Raw genomic sequence first — 16,534 nt, forward strand, 5'->3', positions numbered from 1 at the left:
TAGTGAATGACTTTGTTAGAATGAAAGGTGTGGTCTTTCAGTTAATTTGAAAGGGGCCTCGGGAGAACTACCCTTTTACAAGCTTCCTTTTAGTATCCAATAAGGAGACATAAGAAAGACATTCTCGGCATGTATAAATAGTTTATGTATAATCAAATCATTTTAAAATCAAAATAAATCAACACAACGTGCGAGAATGATAGTCAAACGATTTTCTACTTATAAAATCCTCAGTGTTGGTCTCTTGTTTGAACCTTTGCCAACGTTCATGACAACAGTCTCCAAACATTAAAACGCATCGAGCATACTCCTTCTATGAGTTCATTCTCTATATAGACATTTCATTTAAGGTACGTTTAAAAACTCTATGTACAGTTTCAAAAGATTTATTCAGACTATTTACAAATAGATTGTTCGACTATATTAAGCGGCAGCTTTTTGAGGTGGCTTTAGATTGAAACCTCCACCAGTAAATCTTGGTCCATCTGATCTTTGAGGAGAGAATGCAGGTCCGGCAGCCTGTTGGTAAGCGCGATCTCGCTCCCTGAAATAAAAGGGGAACGTTTATGAGAAATCTGAATGCATGACACAAGATAGACTGTCTACAGTCCCCTATTTTTCTGTAACATCGTCGAGATAGAGAGCGCTTGCTCTTATAGGTGGCCACTTGGTTTCAAACGGGGCGTGCGGGCATCGGGTTTTATAGCTCCCCCTCCCCGCCACAGGCTCCGCTCCCTGGTAGATCTGATACTCGCTAAATCTCGACGATCGTCCCAACAAAACGAGGGACTTTAAACAATATAGACAAGAATGTTCCATGTATCTTTAGTGAACTAACTTTATTCGAGGTCACACCCAAGCTTAAAGAAGCAAATCTAAGTCGAATACAATAACTGGTACAGTGCTAATACGTTAACAAAATACGTAAGACGTGGATAGTGTACCTTGCTTGCTGCTCTTTTCTTTTCTGCATATAAAACTTTTTCTTGACCTCTTGTAGTTCTTTTGCTAATCTCTCAATCTCGTACTTGTATTCTTTAACTTGCGCTTCGTACATGTTCAGTTCCGATGACATTCCCTTCATTTGTTTGGTTTTTTCTTTGAGTGTTTGTTGATAAATACTGAGTTGTTCAGCGACCTCCGGACCTGGCTGTCGAGCGAGTATCTGTTTAAGTTCCATGTAAAGTTTTTCTTTTTCTTGGATAAGGAGCTCTTTTTCCACGACCTAACAAAAAAATGATATATAAGTCCAAATAATTCGGCAAATGACTAAATAGTACAAGATAAACTAATGCAAACGATTTCTCACTTTCAAACGAACTTCACTACTTTTAGAGACACATCATACCCAACTGAATGTGACTCCTTAGGGCGGGGCTGATCACTCATTTTTTTAAGAGGGGAATGGGTGATGCACTTTGGGCAAGGCACTATCTCCACGACTACCAACGTAATGTAATTCTAAGGTGTTTGTTTCTGAAATATCCCGGCCACGGCTGCCTTCCACAGTTGAGTGGTCGCCCCCTGAGAGAACTCTAATTCTTTTACAAACGTTTCACGCTCAGCGGATTTTAAAGAGAAGCATCAAAATCACTGCCAGGGTAGAAAACACAACAAAGGTATCAATCCTTAGCGAGAATGTAAGACTTCATTTTCTGGCTCTTGTGCGTAAGATGCGAACGTCTTCTTATTATGACGTCAGAAAATTTAAGCACGCGCGCGTGTTATGAGACAATTCGCGCGCGCAAGACCAAGCGATGTAAACTAACCTCTTCCGTCTTTTGTATTAATCGTCTTTGTAAGGTCTGAATCTTCTGGATCATTTCGTACGTGCTGGGGTCGCTTCCCTACAAGTAGAAATAGAAGAAATTAGCACAGGTTTTCTCAAGGAATTCAATAGTGCAGCAAAAGGGTATTGCCGTACCTCGAGTTTCCTCCATCTGTGAATGTTCATTGGGTTTTCAAGTTCTTCTTCCAGAGCCTTGCATCTAGTTCGCTCTCTGAGTAGCTCACGCTGTGTGTGATAAACTTCCCGCCTTTACGAACAGTAAAAGAAGATACCTTTTTAGAAACCCAATCAAACAGTGGTAGCCATGGATAGCTGTTTCGTCCTTGTAAGATCATAACTTACCACAATGGCATAGCCGTCGGTCAACAGGTGCATTGACTCAAACGTCCGGCGTTTATGCCCTGAGTACAAAGTACTCGTTTAAAAGAGCTTTGTCACAAAATTTCGTTAAATTCAGAAACCATACAAATAACTGCTCAGAGCATCGTGAAAAAGGTTATAAAGAACACACCGCAATACCTAAGGAGGCGGCACGGATGGTCAAACTTAAAGTAGATTAAAAAAGATTCAGTGCAATTGTAGCTTTTGAAAATTTGTTTGCCTAACAGTCTTTCATAGTTGGTTTGTGGTGTTTGTGACGTTGGTGTCTGTAACGCTGTTGGCTACAACGACAATGTTTATTCCAACTGGACCCAACTTGATTTTGTGGTCACGCTATGAAATGTCATGCACGTCAGATGCAAAATTTTTAAAGTTATGATTTTGCCGAAATGTAACCTTTATTACATTTTATATTTAGCGTGGAAAGGACATTAACAGCACAGTTCCAGGGCGAGATATCTCAGTCAAATGTTAAAAACGACACGTTATATAAGCGTTTAAAGTTAATTTTCTGTACTCAGACAGTCATCGTCAAAAGTTTAGGGAAGGTTGCTTTTTTAACCTCTTTCTTCCTTCCTCTCCCCGTCCCTGACCCAATGCTGAGCAAAACTTATGTTTGTGCGCCTAATTGTCCTGTTATATCCCAATATTGAATAGAGGGGACGGGGGATATTTAGCAAAACAGAAAACTATCTTTTTGAGGACTAAACTAGACTACTACTAATTTGTACTACCTTTCCAGCTACTTTTGTCTGGGATTGTAAGATCATAAACAACATCATTGATATTGTTTACCTCAAGTCCTCCACATTCGCCACACTCTTTGTGAGAATGTTCTTCTCACGGCGAAGTTTCTTGATTTCAAGTTTAAGCAGTCGAATATCTTCCAGCCTCTGTCGGTACTGAATCTCACCTATAAAAACAAAACCCAATTAACAAAGAACAACTTGTCACCCCGTTCAAGCATCTACAAGGAGACGCTGCGGATATCAACATGGTATCTGCGAGTAAAAACACTTGGTTGCGAATTGCTAGTTGCATTAGTAAGAGGATGCGCTGACGGTTTTTTTTTTCAATACATAAGCTTTAAGAAGACTGTATTTTCACTTGGAGGCTTTCACGGTAGAAAACTTTAATATAACGGCACATTGCTGTCTTCATCAAAAAACAGGTGTTATGCATTGACTGGGTGGAGGCGTGTGTGGCCGGCCGTTTAACACTTCGAACTCTGGATCTGGAGGTTCTGGATTCAAACCTCGCCCGTCGCGTTGTTTCCTTAGACAAGGAACTTTACTCCAGTTTGTCTCTCTTCATCCAGGTGTATAAATCGGTACCGGCGACATTCTGCTGGGGGGTAACCTTGCGATGGACTAGCATCCAGTCCAGGAGTAGCAATACTCCTAGGCTTGCTTCATACTACGGAAACCGGCCGTGTGGGCCTTTGGCTCGTGCGCACCTTTACATATGTATCGACTGGAGACAACAATGTCTATATTTTAGTTTATGTCAATGGTCAGAGGCGGTATTCAAAAGGGTATTAAGAAAAACGTACCTTTGTTGAGAGTAGACTGTTGAATCTTTATCTTTTCATATAACAAGGCTAACTCGTCATTTCTTCTTACAAGCTGTGTTCCCAATATATCCCTTTCACTAATCACCTAAAAAAGAGTGACAGGAGTCAGTACATACAACGTGCAACAAGGGCCATACAAGAAATAGCCTACGAGCAACTTCTCCATTTGCGGGAGTCACGAGAAGTCACGCGAGAGCCGCACGCGAAAGGAGAAAAAGTGTGAGGGGCGGGGCCTCTGCTTGCAGGGAGTAAGAACCAACCTGATCAAGTTCCTTCTTCTGTCTGAGTCTCTCAGCATCAGCTTCTGATATGATCTTCAACAGCTTCCTTTCCTCAACCTCTTGTTGTTCAATGTAAGCCTTGGATTCCGCAGCCTGTTGCTTCATCCGCTGCAGTTCAGCTTTCAATGCATCCTTTTCCTTTTCAACTCTCTGATGCTCCAGATGTTCCTTGACAAGCGCCGCTTCTTTAGCCATGATTTCCTCCTTCAGTTGATCGATCTGGTGGTTCATAATCTTCAGTTTGCGTTTCATCTCGGTGATCTCGTCCTGGGACTCGATAAGGTTCTTGCTGTACAGGTTGCGATCACTGCGCACGGCTTCGTACAGATTCTACCGATTAAATACATATCATACACATCATCATCGCCTGCTTTTACATACAGTAATGAAAAAAAGAAAATCTAGAACAACAACAGCAAAAAAAATGTATCAAACTAACACACAAAGATGGACTGAAGTTTCAAAAGGGGTCTTCTACTCCATTTTTCAAGACTCCATTTTTCCAACCAAAGAAACCGACACATTACTTCGGGGCGTAAGAAATAAATCACCCAAACTATCACATCCTTTAATGTATGCCAGGGATATTATTACGTTTTTTAGCCGGTGTACAGGGGGTGAGGGGTAGTAACATGAAAATGTTTATCCATGAAATATAAAATCCAGTTTCCATTCCATTATCTCCTTGGGATAAGCTGACTGCCATTACCAGGCATATCAACAGAGCTCAGCGTTACAATGTAGTCAATGCATACACTGTATGCGGATCTCACTGCCTATGGATCCCTATTACAGAAGGTCTTTTATGAACGTACACATTTATTTCAGCGGCAATTGCCGTAGGTCTTAAAGGTTACAGTTTGCAAACTTCCTCATTATAAAACTAACAAACGAAGTGTTAATCCTTCTCAGTAAGAGGTTCTTTTCTCCTACAGAAGCCTCCTGCTCAGGTTACCATGGCAATTCAAGTAGTATGAATTAAAACGCACCTGTTGTTGCTTCAGCTTCGTTTCAGCCTCAGCGATTTTCTTCTTGTAATCAAAGATTTGCATCTCACGGACTTTAACATCCTCCATGTGCTGTAGAACCTTCTGTGTCAGTTCGCTGGCTTCGTTGATGTAACGGTCTCTCTCCTTTTCCAGTTGGTAGATAATTTTGCGTTGCTTCTGTGCTTCATCTTTGTAGTTCTGGAGTTACGAAGTGATTAAAATGTTTAGGCACGAAAAGGGCGGTAATGATAACAGCTAAAATCATTCAAAAGACTTCAAGTTATGGATAGAAGACAGCAGGATGTTGTGTGAAGTGACAACGGCTACGCCAGGTTCACGGGGTCAGCGACAGCTTTATACTTTCAAACAAAGTCGTCAAGGGGAAATACTGCACATCACAGACCGTAAATCCTAAATTAAGCCCCCGGGAAGGAGGGAGATGAGGGAGCTTTCAAGAGATGGGGCTTAATAACTTTCCTTTCCTGAAAAATGGGGATTTTTTGGGAGGGGGCTTAATAGAGGTTTCACGGTATCTTGTTTACGGCTCACACACACAAAGGTTCTGTAAGAGCTACCGTACGAACGTTAATCTTGACCAAAGTTCCCGAGAAAACTATGCTGTTGTCTGTACAGAAAAAGTATATTCCTTACGACTGTATTCTCACCTGAATTTCTTGCTCTAAGTTTTTCTTGGTTTGCTCGTGTAACCGTACAAGGCCGAGCTGCTTCTGTGTAGCGCCAGCTGCTTTGAGAAGGTTCTGCATCGAAAAAGTCAAATATCAAACAAGTATTAGAATTTATAAATACTAGAAGAGAAAGCAAAGCTTTAGGAAAGATACAAGGTACGGACATATTGACCCACCTTGTTAAGGATGTCTCGCTCACGAACAAGATCGTCTATGGCCTTCTTATCGGCTTCAGCCTGTTTTTTGCTTGATTCAAGTTCTGGAAAAAAATGTGCGTGGATGTTGAAGTAAGGGAACAAAATAATACATTCAAATTCACTACTTGTCTTGTGATAGGGCAACGTTAGAGAGCAAATGAATTGTGCAAAAATATCGCCTATTTTCGCTTAAATTAATCACGCAGTACCACACTGAAATGTTTCTTTAATGACACATTTTTTCTTGCGACAAATACATTTGTATTAATTTTGACGTCATATAAAAATCAAAACGAGGGAAGATTAACCGAGAATCATACAGCTTGTATCCCGTAACTTCGCCTCATCCGGCACCTTATCTTTGTTCACAGTTTTAAACAACGATCGCTGAATGAAAATGCCTGCAATCTGACACAACACCGATCCAGTCTTATTCACAACCTTAAAATGGCCATTAAGGAAGGCTTAATTAATTCTACATGGCTGCTACAATCTCTACGATTGCTTGGATCAGAACTTTTTTCAGTATCACAGCGATCATATATGCAACCAGGCTGCAAAAATCTACCACGCTTATTTTCAAGTCATCAATAAGTGGACGGGTCTATTTGGTATGTACTCCTTCTATTTCCTAAAACTCCCAGAAACATTCTCAAGTTTTAATACCTTTTTCTAACCCTGCAATCTGCCCCTTGAGTGTTTCCTTCTGCTGCTCAACTTCCATTTTTTGATCTTCAATGGTTCGAAGCTTTCTTTGGATTGCTTCTCTCATTTTCGTTAGTCGGACTGTGTCCTGTTTAAGGCCGTTGATTTCATCTTCTTTGGCTTTCAGCTCGGCAGCTTTTTGTGTATTTTCCGTTGCAAGCTGATCACAGTTCAACAGTTGCTGATCAAAATCCTGTTGGACTTTGGTGAGTCGAGCGTTCAGCAGATCTGTATCTTTCATGGCTTTTTCATTTAGTATCTGCAGAAGGAAAAGGACATGTGTACATGTAGAACTTCAGTATTAAAAAGGCAGGTATGGATTCATGCATTACCGTATCTATTCGATTAAGTACCCAACCTCGAATTAGCGCCCACCTCGAGTAAGCGCCCATCCTAAAGGCAGAAAAAGTTAATAAGCGCCCAGCCTCGAATGAGCACCCACCCCACCCCACTCCCTCCAACAAAAACTCCAATAAGAGATGATAAGAGACCCTCCCGAAGACCGAGTTTTGTTCAAAGTATTTTACAGAAACCTTGCTTTGTTGCATCTTTGCTTTTTGTAATTAGCTTTTATTTTTTTTGTTGGAAAATATACCACTACACTTGCTGAGAATGGTGAAAATTTAATAAGCGCCCAGCCTCAAAGAAGTGCCGACCTCGAACATGCAATTTATCTTGTTGTGAACTTACCCTTTGTTCTTTAAGTTGTTGTTCTAGCTTAGTTATGTCTTCCTGTGCTCGTTGAAGATTGCCCGATTTTGTTTTCAACTCGGCAGTTCTGGTTTCCAAGTCATTCTTGGCTTGCTTTAACTCTTTTTCGATTTTCTCCTTTTTCCTGGCTTCTCGCTGTGCTTCATTACTGCGGACTTGAATGTCTTCTTTAAGCTGGAGTTCAAAATGAAAAGAGAAGATCCAAACAACTATTAAAGGTTAATTCCTTCAATGCATATGTTGCAGTTAATTTTTATTTTTCCTTTGCTCCAAATTCATTGGCATACATTACCATACCCCAAAACAAAGGAAATCAAGAATTGACTGAAATAAAAAAATAACTGCAACACATACAACTGCCGTTAAGGTAACAACATTATTCATAAGTTACATGCAAAACTTGATATTTTTTTTGTATGCTAACATGATAACAAATACTAACCATTTCAATAAATTTCTGAGCTGGGAAAACAAACCATCAGCCAAAGTATCATATCCTCCTCGAAAGCATGGTCTTAGATTGGCCTTGGGGAATGAAATTATTGTTCAAGTAGATTTTAATGTGTGTAGCCAACTGTAGATTGGCAATCTCACTACCAAAACAGATCAATGCCACTTTGTCTTGCAAATGAGTACATTCCATGTAGCTGAGTCTGTAAAGCCTTTATACGGTGGTGATTCAGTTGGCTATTTTACTTGTGAAGGGATTCGGCTGAGATTTTATCATCGAGTCATTGGAAATAATCGGATTGACCCAACCCATCGATCATCGATTATAATTGGAAAATCTATCAATAAAAAACTATTGATAAAAATCTGTTGATAAAGAACTCAGCCACCTTGTTTGCTGTGGACAACTTATATTAAGACAACGAGAAGAAGACCCTGGGAACAAACTTGAGTTTCACTTCGATCTTGGCAAGCTGTTTATATCTGTTTTGCTTTCATCTACTCTTGTAACCTTTCTGATCACAGTAGTAGATCTAAAAATGTATTTTATGGCCAGCTACTAATTTAGAATAATTTCTAAGAGAACAATCAAGGTAAGTTTTTTCTGTTTGAAATATGCGCTATCAAATCTGAACAATTAAATGCAAAATGCAAAATCTAGTCTGGCGCCAGCGTGTTTCACCGAGTTTTGGAAAACATTAAAAATGTATGAAACGTAGGAGAAAGAGGTAGTCAGTGGAAGCTGCTATTACAAGTTTTTATTTGTCATCAATAATTTTTTTTCATTTGTCCGGGATAATTGATTGTCATCATCCATAATCGATTGTCACGTTGCTTAAAGATTTGCGATCAATGATCGATTATAATCGATGATCGGCACACCACTAATATCAGTCTACAGTGTACCTTGTATACTACATGTATAATATACTTGTAAGTACCTGTGGATAGGGTTATGAGTTTATGAGCACATGTAACTTACTTCTGCAATCTTCATCTCAGCTTCTTCCCTGTCTTGCTCAGCCTTCTGCTGTTTTGCAGTTGCACTAGAGAGCTCTTCTCTCATCTAAAAAATTTAACATTGACTTTACATAAGCAAGGAATTACAATCAAGTTATTCATGTACATGTATAAGACATACACAAATTAACAAGTCAGAATCTAAACAAAACAAAAAATTCAAACCTTGGTAATCTCAGACAATTTTTCATCTCTTTCCTTTGTCAGCTCATCTTTGATTTTGAGCAGCTCATTAACACTAAAATTGAAAAGCGAACATAACATAAAATTTTAACAAAACAGTCAAATGAACCTGTCTTCTGGCATGTTAAGTTAAAAAAGTCGACAACTAAAATGCAAGCACACCTAAGGTCATACATTGAACCAAATGCCAACATGGCTATTAAAAAGGCTGTATTCTAACATAACAAAGCACCATAGCACTAGTATATTTCTTTCACCTTTCACAGATTTAAGGTGGCTCTGAACCTGCATTAGAAAGGAATGGATTTAACTGCAAAATACGTGCAGACGTACACAACCAAACTTGGACACACACACTCTTTTATACACTTTTAGTTTGTATCTTTTTGTCATTACCTGTGATCTTGACCCATAGTTAAGCCTGCTCCCTGTTCCACCAGTTTACTGAGGTTTGCTATCTCAAGTTTCAAAGACTGAATAGTTTCCCTTGCTCTTTGCTCCTTATCATGTGCTGCATCAACCATTTTCCATGCTTTTTCAATTTCCTAAGAGAAAGAAAACAATAGAAACAAACTAAGAATGGTAACAAGCAATAATTCTTAAAGCACTTTGTGAATTAAGCTTGATTTACCTACTTCTAAAAGCAGTTGCACTTTCAAAAGTTGATTAGCATGAAAGTAAAATACATTTAACTAGGCTAAGACTTTCCTTTACTGTTACAACTTGATACTTTGGTACTAAACTAACACGTTCCAAGGAAGTTCTACAATTTATTAATAGTGCTGGAATGAGTTTTGCCGACATATGATCTTCTTACTGGCACTAGCCTGTGTACAGACCCCCCTTCTCTCAAGAAAAATTGGAGAAGGGGCATCTGCGATTCGGCATCGCTAATTGTGTATGGAGGCCACGTGATTTTCCCGGAATGAGTGGTAAATGATTTGATTGGCTGTTACTTGTAGATCACTACATCATGTAAATGATGGATGTTTCTCTCTTAAGCTCACTCACTGAATTTGGTCTGCGCCACAGACGGAACTAAACATCTTTTTAAGTCCGTCTGTGAGGCAGTGCCGAAATCCTTGTTCTGGATCCCCAACTGTGTACCAGGATTTGAGTATACACCATGGTTGGGCTGTTGAAAATGCCACTGTCCATTTGCCATTCAGGCTGATGGGAAATTTGAAACATATTACTGGTAATATTAGGGCTGCACAGATGTTACTTCCCGGGGTTAGATTATATCTGTGATGCAGGCTAACTGAATTATAAAAAGTATTATTTTATTGCTGAAGGATCTCAACCATTCTGCAACTAGTTAGCAAATTTATGTGATAACAGCAGTCTTTACAAGGGTCGTTTACTTTCGAAAATGATTACCTTTTTAAGGGAAGCAATCGTCGTCTGATCTTCCTGCGAAAGTTTCAAAGCCGTTTGTACTTTGGAAGCGTTTGCTACAATCTCTGCGTTCAGCTCCCTGCATTTTTGCATCAAACGTTTTTCGCTTTCATGAGACTTCTTCAAAGCTCTGTGTAACTTCTCATACTCCACACGAAACTTTTCGAGGCTTTTATCTCCCATGAGCTCTCCAAGAACCTACAAAAGTTAGAAACGATTAGCTTTAAAAAAGGTCAAATGACATTTTGGAACGGTTTCGCTCCATAAGTTTATTTGTTCAGATTTCCCAGAGATGCAGATTGTAACTGGCCGACTGCAAATGCCAACTACTAGCTAATACAGTATCAAGCTTAAACATAAATGCGTTCATCATAATCCCGTTCTTTAATAAAATCGGCAGTCTCATACCTCTTGGAAATCTCTTTCGAGTGCCTCGAATGCATTTTCCTCGATTGCGGGTTTCTCTTTGATCTCCTGTGATTTTTTGTCCGTCTGAAAGAAATGTAACCTGCCATCAACATTCCATGATAGACTTAATTTGGCGAAAGCTCACAGATGTTCAATAACTGAAATAGCAATATCGCAAACAAGCGTATTTACCTCCATCGTCGTGTTATACTTTTACGGACTACAAGTCCGATCACAGACGAGTAATAAGCTTACTTGTGATTGCTGTTTTCTGTGTCGTTTGCGTTTATCAAGATGGCGGATGGGTTTTGGTGATTTGTTTCTATGGTTACCAATGAACAAACTGCATCCGTATTTCCGTATCCAGTCCTCCTCGGTCTATAAGAAAAGTAGGTCCGCAGAACGTGCATTGTTGTCGGCAGCCGAGTTCCACACTGTAATCCTGACTGGACGGATTTTTATAAAGAAAAGTCAGACTTGAGACTACTCTTTATCCCGGACATGGGTCTTCATATGGAAAGAAAGATTTAATGCGCTAATTTCTTTCATCCTGCTCGTATGTTCGTATCCTGTGCTGAGCCCGAGTAAAGCCAGAAGGTTAAACGTATGGTTAAAAAAAAAATCCCTTTCGAAAAATACAACTTTGCAAAACTTAGAGAGCCTTTTTAAAACTGCCATAATTTTACAAATATTTAAGATTATATTTATTTATATATAAGACAAGTAGTGTAGCTTTGTGTTACTGAATTCAAATTAAAACCAGGAAGGCTTAGCTTGTTGCCGGGTTGTTATTGTTTTTTTTATTTTGCAAATCCCATTGAATGCGTGAATTGTTGAGTCTCCAAAATGCAAAAGGGTTTACGGTGAAGTCACCCGAAAGTCATCTCGACCGATGTCATTGCCCCTTTATTATAGTATCATACTGCACGCTTCTGTAGTCCCGGGGGTGGGGGAAGGGGGATACTCCGGAAGTGACGGGATGATCGAATGGGGCATAAATCAAAACCCCCCAAAAATCCCTGGGGCTTCCAACATACCCGCAAAAATCCCTGGACCAAACGTTAACCCCCAGAAAATTCCATGCTGAATTTCCGAGCCTTAAAAGTTTCCACAAAGCATAAATGATATAACACGAAAAACAAAAACATTAGAAATTGAATGTTTGTGTGAATGAATGTGCCCGTATCGCACACATTCAATACTAAAACTTATCAACGAATTTTGCGGTCAGTCACTTTTTGAGGGCTAAGGTGTCTCCTGAATGGGCTTCAGGACCCCGAAAAACTGTTCCCTTTCCCCTGAAAAGACGTGTCCCTTCAATAGAGGTAACAAATACAAAGATTATGTGAACTTTTTTCCTGGCCAAATTTAGTGTCCCCTGAATAGACGTGTCCCAAAAGACAGATGCCAGTGTTGTTTATTCATTCCCCCGGGAGGAAGACTCCCATAAGACAGTGACAAGGATACCCAGAAAGAAGCCGGCGTAGCTGGTGGTTTTGTCTGGCGAGAGCCGAAATGAGCGGCAAAACTATGAAAGCGCGCGCGAACGAGCGGCGAAATTGAGTTCGCTTCACTCACCCTGCCCCTTTCCAGCAATAACCGCCAGCTGTGCAAGCTAGACGGAAAGCCATTGTTTTTTGCATTAAAGTTTTCGTTTAATAGGGTCGTGCGTAAAGAAATGTCGACTATGAAACATGATAAAGGAACAAACAAACAACAACAAAACAAACTCTGACGATGAAGCGGTACCCGTCTTTTTCATATAAGAGTCTGCCAGGATTCTTCCCTTTTCATTCCAAAACTGACATCATTTGGTGGTCAACGGCAAAAGCATTACTCTCTCCTGGGAGCTGAACTCCATTTTTATGTAAATCTTTCGGAAAAAATTATTTCATTGACCCTTACCGTGACCGATGTTACATGGTTGCATACCAAGGATTCAGAATGAGGTTAAGTATAAAACTTTAAGTTTAAATAAGTTATTTTTGAATGAGAATAAAAAATGCCGTTTTCTTATCAAACTGTCGAGGATCAGTTGCCAGTGAAAGTGGGGGATGATGCAATATAACAACTTGCTGGATGACAGTGGGTTTTTCCGGTTCATTTACCTTTTGCATATTATCTGTTTATTGCGGAAAATAACAGATACATGACCATGGATGTATGGCTTGGAGAACTTTTAAGACACAAGATTAAGGGAATAGAGTGAGTGCCGATGACAATAAAAGCATTCTACTTTTATATGTCAAGTTTTTTGATGAACCATTTTTTTCAAACTTTCGCAATGTCATAGAAACGTAACTGATGACAACCCACCAATATAAATAGAAAACGCCTGTATGCGCATTGGCCAATTGGCTGCGACATATGACGTCATGGTTTTGCACATGGCATTGTCGATAAGTGTTGTTTTGTGTCGGGAAGGGCAAAGTGCAAGGCAAAGTGAACTTTCCCAACGACAGTGGAGGGCTACCTCCTCGTCGATCTTGTGCATTTTTACGCCAACATATTCCATCTAGAGCCCTAACGAGGGTCAAGGAAGATCTCTCAAGTGACCGCTGTCGATGGAAAAATATCTTGAAGGGATCGAACGATTAATCTAAGGTAACTTACTTCATCGATATTGACTCGCGATCGAACAAAATGATTCCTGATTCACGTCTCATACCTGGAAGTGTAAAGGCCTTGGTGTTCGACTGCGATGGGACTCTTGTCGATACGATGCCGATCCACTGGAGAGCATGGTGCAAAATATGCAACGAAACTGGTCTTGTCTTTCGCAAGAAAGACTTTTATACTCTAGCGGGTGTGCCCGGTAAAAAAATTATCAATGTTCTGGCAAAGCAGCAAGGAATCAAGCTAGATCCGTGCGCTATTTACGACCAGAAAAGGAAATACTTTCTAGAAGGACTAACGTCTGTTACAGCGATCCAGTGTGTTGTTCGATTCGCTCAAGAAGCCCATAAACTGGGAATTCCAACCGCCGTTGCTTCGGGAAGTTCGCGCGCCCAAGTGCAGAAAGGTAAGGGATCGATAAGTTTGAGCTTGGTGTTTTAACTACCTGTTTTTAAATATTGTAAATTAAGTTAACCAAAGCTGTAGAAAATTCTTTAGAATGTCTTTTTCTTAACATTCTGACTGGGAATTTTTTAATAAATTCGTGTGTACTTTCAAGCAGTTTCAATGCCATGTTAAAGGCGGTAGCTGCCGCCGCCCCCGGCATACCCTCTTGGGAGATTGTTTTGAATTGTATATGATCATTTCTCGGGTACTTTAGTACGATCTAGTCAGAGTAATCCTTTCTGGAGAGTTACCTCACTTAAGGGAAGAAATTTTTAGCGTGTGGTTTACTTCCAGCTCATCATTTTACCGACAATGTTCAAAGCGAAACGCACGAGTTCAAAGTCCACATAATTACAAAGGCGTCTGTCATGTTCTTTTGAGAGACAAATATTTTGCATATATTTTGAAATAAAAAGCATTTTTATGTTAAAGGACCGTTTTATTCCCCTCTATGATCCTTTTTGTTGGAAATTTATAGTTATTTTTGACAACTTTGATTTGGATGCGCTTCGCTGGGGAAACAAAATTTGTTGTTCCGTGTTTTCATCCGACGATGACTCTGCGATTGGAAAATTCATGAAGGCGTGTTGGGGGTGTGTGCCAGTTCCGCGATCTGATTGGTTAGCGCACCAGGTGGTTCGAAGGTTTGTAAACATTTCGAGTCGTTTTGCACGTAAAATCCCAGTGAAAGAAACTGCGTGAAATTACCCCTAAAATGTGGATATCTCAATATTTTTTTGTGTTTCTATCAAATTATGAACTTTACTTGATATTTAGGTGCAGAATTCATTAAGATGTGTATTTTTCAACGCGGGACGTGACAAATACATGTATGTTTATAGTTCATTTCAACTCGTATTTTCGTAAATTATTCAACGACACTAGGACTTTCCTAATTTTGGTTTAAAGCAACAGTAAAAAATAATTTTACCTACAAAAAATTTTAAGATTTTTGTAACTAAACTTAAGTTTTAAAGAAAGAACCTTCAGTAAAGTGAACTGAACAAAAGGAAACCGGTCGTTTCGATACAAATTCGCGTCGTTTTGTAACTACACAGAGATTTCGATCATCAAGTATAGTAAGCGCGCGATCAAGAGGAAAACATGAGTTTTCCTCGTTCTTAAAGCCAACTACGCGAGACTATTTCTACCTCGACTGAATAGAGCAAAAGCCTGAGCAATAGGGAGTTAAAGCAGCCTCAGGTATGGCGACGGCAACGTGAACAAGTCAAAGGTATTAGGTTCGTAACCGGTTCAGTAAGCAAAACCACAATTTTACATACGTATCACGCGTTTTGCTACGTCTCTTTGCCGTCACTGCACCACTACGACGTGAAATTTCCTAAAGTGACGTTTTGTGAGCTACTTAAACACACCGGGAAAGACATTTAAGCGAGCTGAAATAATCGCGTGAAAGTTCAAATGGACGTGAATGGGTTTCTTAAAGTCTTTTATTTCTGTTTCATCCATGGGTGCGTATAACTCTTAAAAAAACGACAATGATAATTTTTTTTATTTTTTACCTGTTTGTTCATTTTTTTATATCAGCTCTCAAGCTAGCTGGAATTGATCACTTATTCGATGTAGTATTGGGCAATGAAGATTACACAGAGCACAAGCCAAAGCCTGATGCGTTCACTACAGCAGCTAAGCGACTAGGAGTCAGCCCAGAAGAATGTTGGGGTTTTGAGGATACGTAAGTCAGATTTCAATCTGAAAGATGTGGGCTTGTTTGTTTATGTGCCGGTTCAACTTAAAGTTATTGAAAATCTTTCAACTTTGAATGATTATTTTGATGCTAGAATTTTAGCCTAGGGGCCCTGCAATATTGGCTTGCTGATCCAATAACCCATGTATTTTCTCCTTTCAGTACTTTAAATTAAGTGCTTTTGTCAATGGCTTTATTAATATTGTTTTTGGCTTTGTTACAAAAGGACCTACCCCACGGTATCAGAGGTTTTTTTGTTTATTTCACCTGGATATTTTGAAAACAGACGTCTGTAGCAATTAAGCACCATGAGGCAAACAAAAATTATATATGCATGCAGGATCAAACTTTATACCCCTGACTCCTGACTAGCCTTGTTTCTTAAAATAAAATGAAGGATTTGAATATTGATTTTAATTCTATGACCAATGCAGTGTCATCAATCACAATTCATAATAGGAAAGACCACAAAACTCTTTGACTTAACAGCTGGTGGCTGTCCTCTCACCTTGGCACAATATCAAAAGTTGACATCACTGAACAGACCTTTAAATCCCAAGTTTCAAGTGGCTGCAAAATATTTTGAATGTGATTCACTGTTGATCATCAATCAGCATTCACTAATTTGCTTGTATTTATTTCCTAGGGACATTGGTCTAGAAGCAATTAGACAAGCTGGATTTTACAGAGTAATTGATGTTCGACAAATGGAGGGTTACCCTACCAGAACAGATGAGAATGGACTCATGATCCAAAATCCTGCCAATGAATTTCACAACCTAAGATATAGAGCCTTCACTATGTAAAACGTCAACTTGTTGCACTTTAAAGGGGCTATCTCACGAGAATATTGCTGTTCTATGTCAATTCTGTGCTGAAGTCATAATGCCTTAACCCATACACAAAATGCTCCTGTGAAGAGTTATGAAATATCAAACAGGGAGGGAGGCTATCAGGGAGCACTAACCAGTTTTATCCATTTTTTTTGCTAA

The 16,534-nt window shown here is 39.5% G+C and overlaps 2 protein-coding genes across 2 annotated transcripts; one reads left to right on the plus strand and one right to left on the minus strand.

The window, feature by feature from the left end:
- Window positions 1-121: 121 nt before the first annotated feature.
- On the minus strand, window positions 122-11,112 carry LOC140933333 (cilia- and flagella-associated protein 58-like). Its single transcript, XM_073382867.1, has 18 exons — window positions 10,964-11,112; window positions 10,772-10,855; window positions 10,346-10,561; window positions 9,362-9,510; window positions 8,948-9,020; window positions 8,745-8,828; window positions 7,292-7,486; window positions 6,563-6,860; window positions 5,876-5,958; window positions 5,679-5,771; window positions 5,014-5,211; window positions 4,004-4,354; window positions 3,723-3,828; window positions 2,966-3,083; window positions 1,925-2,036; window positions 1,770-1,847; window positions 945-1,225; window positions 122-544 (listed from the first exon to the last, which is right to left on the minus strand). Exons 1-18 carry the CDS (start codon window positions 10,967-10,969, stop codon window positions 424-426), a joined length of 2,646 nt encoding a protein of 881 aa, XP_073238968.1. The 5' UTR covers window positions 10,970-11,112; the 3' UTR covers window positions 122-423.
- Window positions 11,113-13,174: 2,062 nt separating this feature from the next.
- On the plus strand, window positions 13,175-16,497 carry LOC140933343 (fructose-1-phosphate phosphatase YqaB-like). Its single transcript, XM_073382884.1, has 3 exons — window positions 13,175-13,793; window positions 15,383-15,530; window positions 16,189-16,497. The coding sequence occupies exons 1-3, from the start codon at window positions 13,415-13,417 to the stop codon at window positions 16,346-16,348; spliced, it is 687 nt and encodes a 228-aa protein (XP_073238985.1). The 5' UTR covers window positions 13,175-13,414; the 3' UTR covers window positions 16,349-16,497.
- Window positions 16,498-16,534: the final 37 nt, after the last annotated feature.

The sequence above is a fragment of the Porites lutea genome, chromosome 4, assembly GCF_958299795.1.
Source record: "Porites lutea chromosome 4, jaPorLute2.1, whole genome shotgun sequence".
NCBI lineage: Eukaryota > Metazoa > Cnidaria > Anthozoa > Scleractinia > Poritidae > Porites > Porites lutea.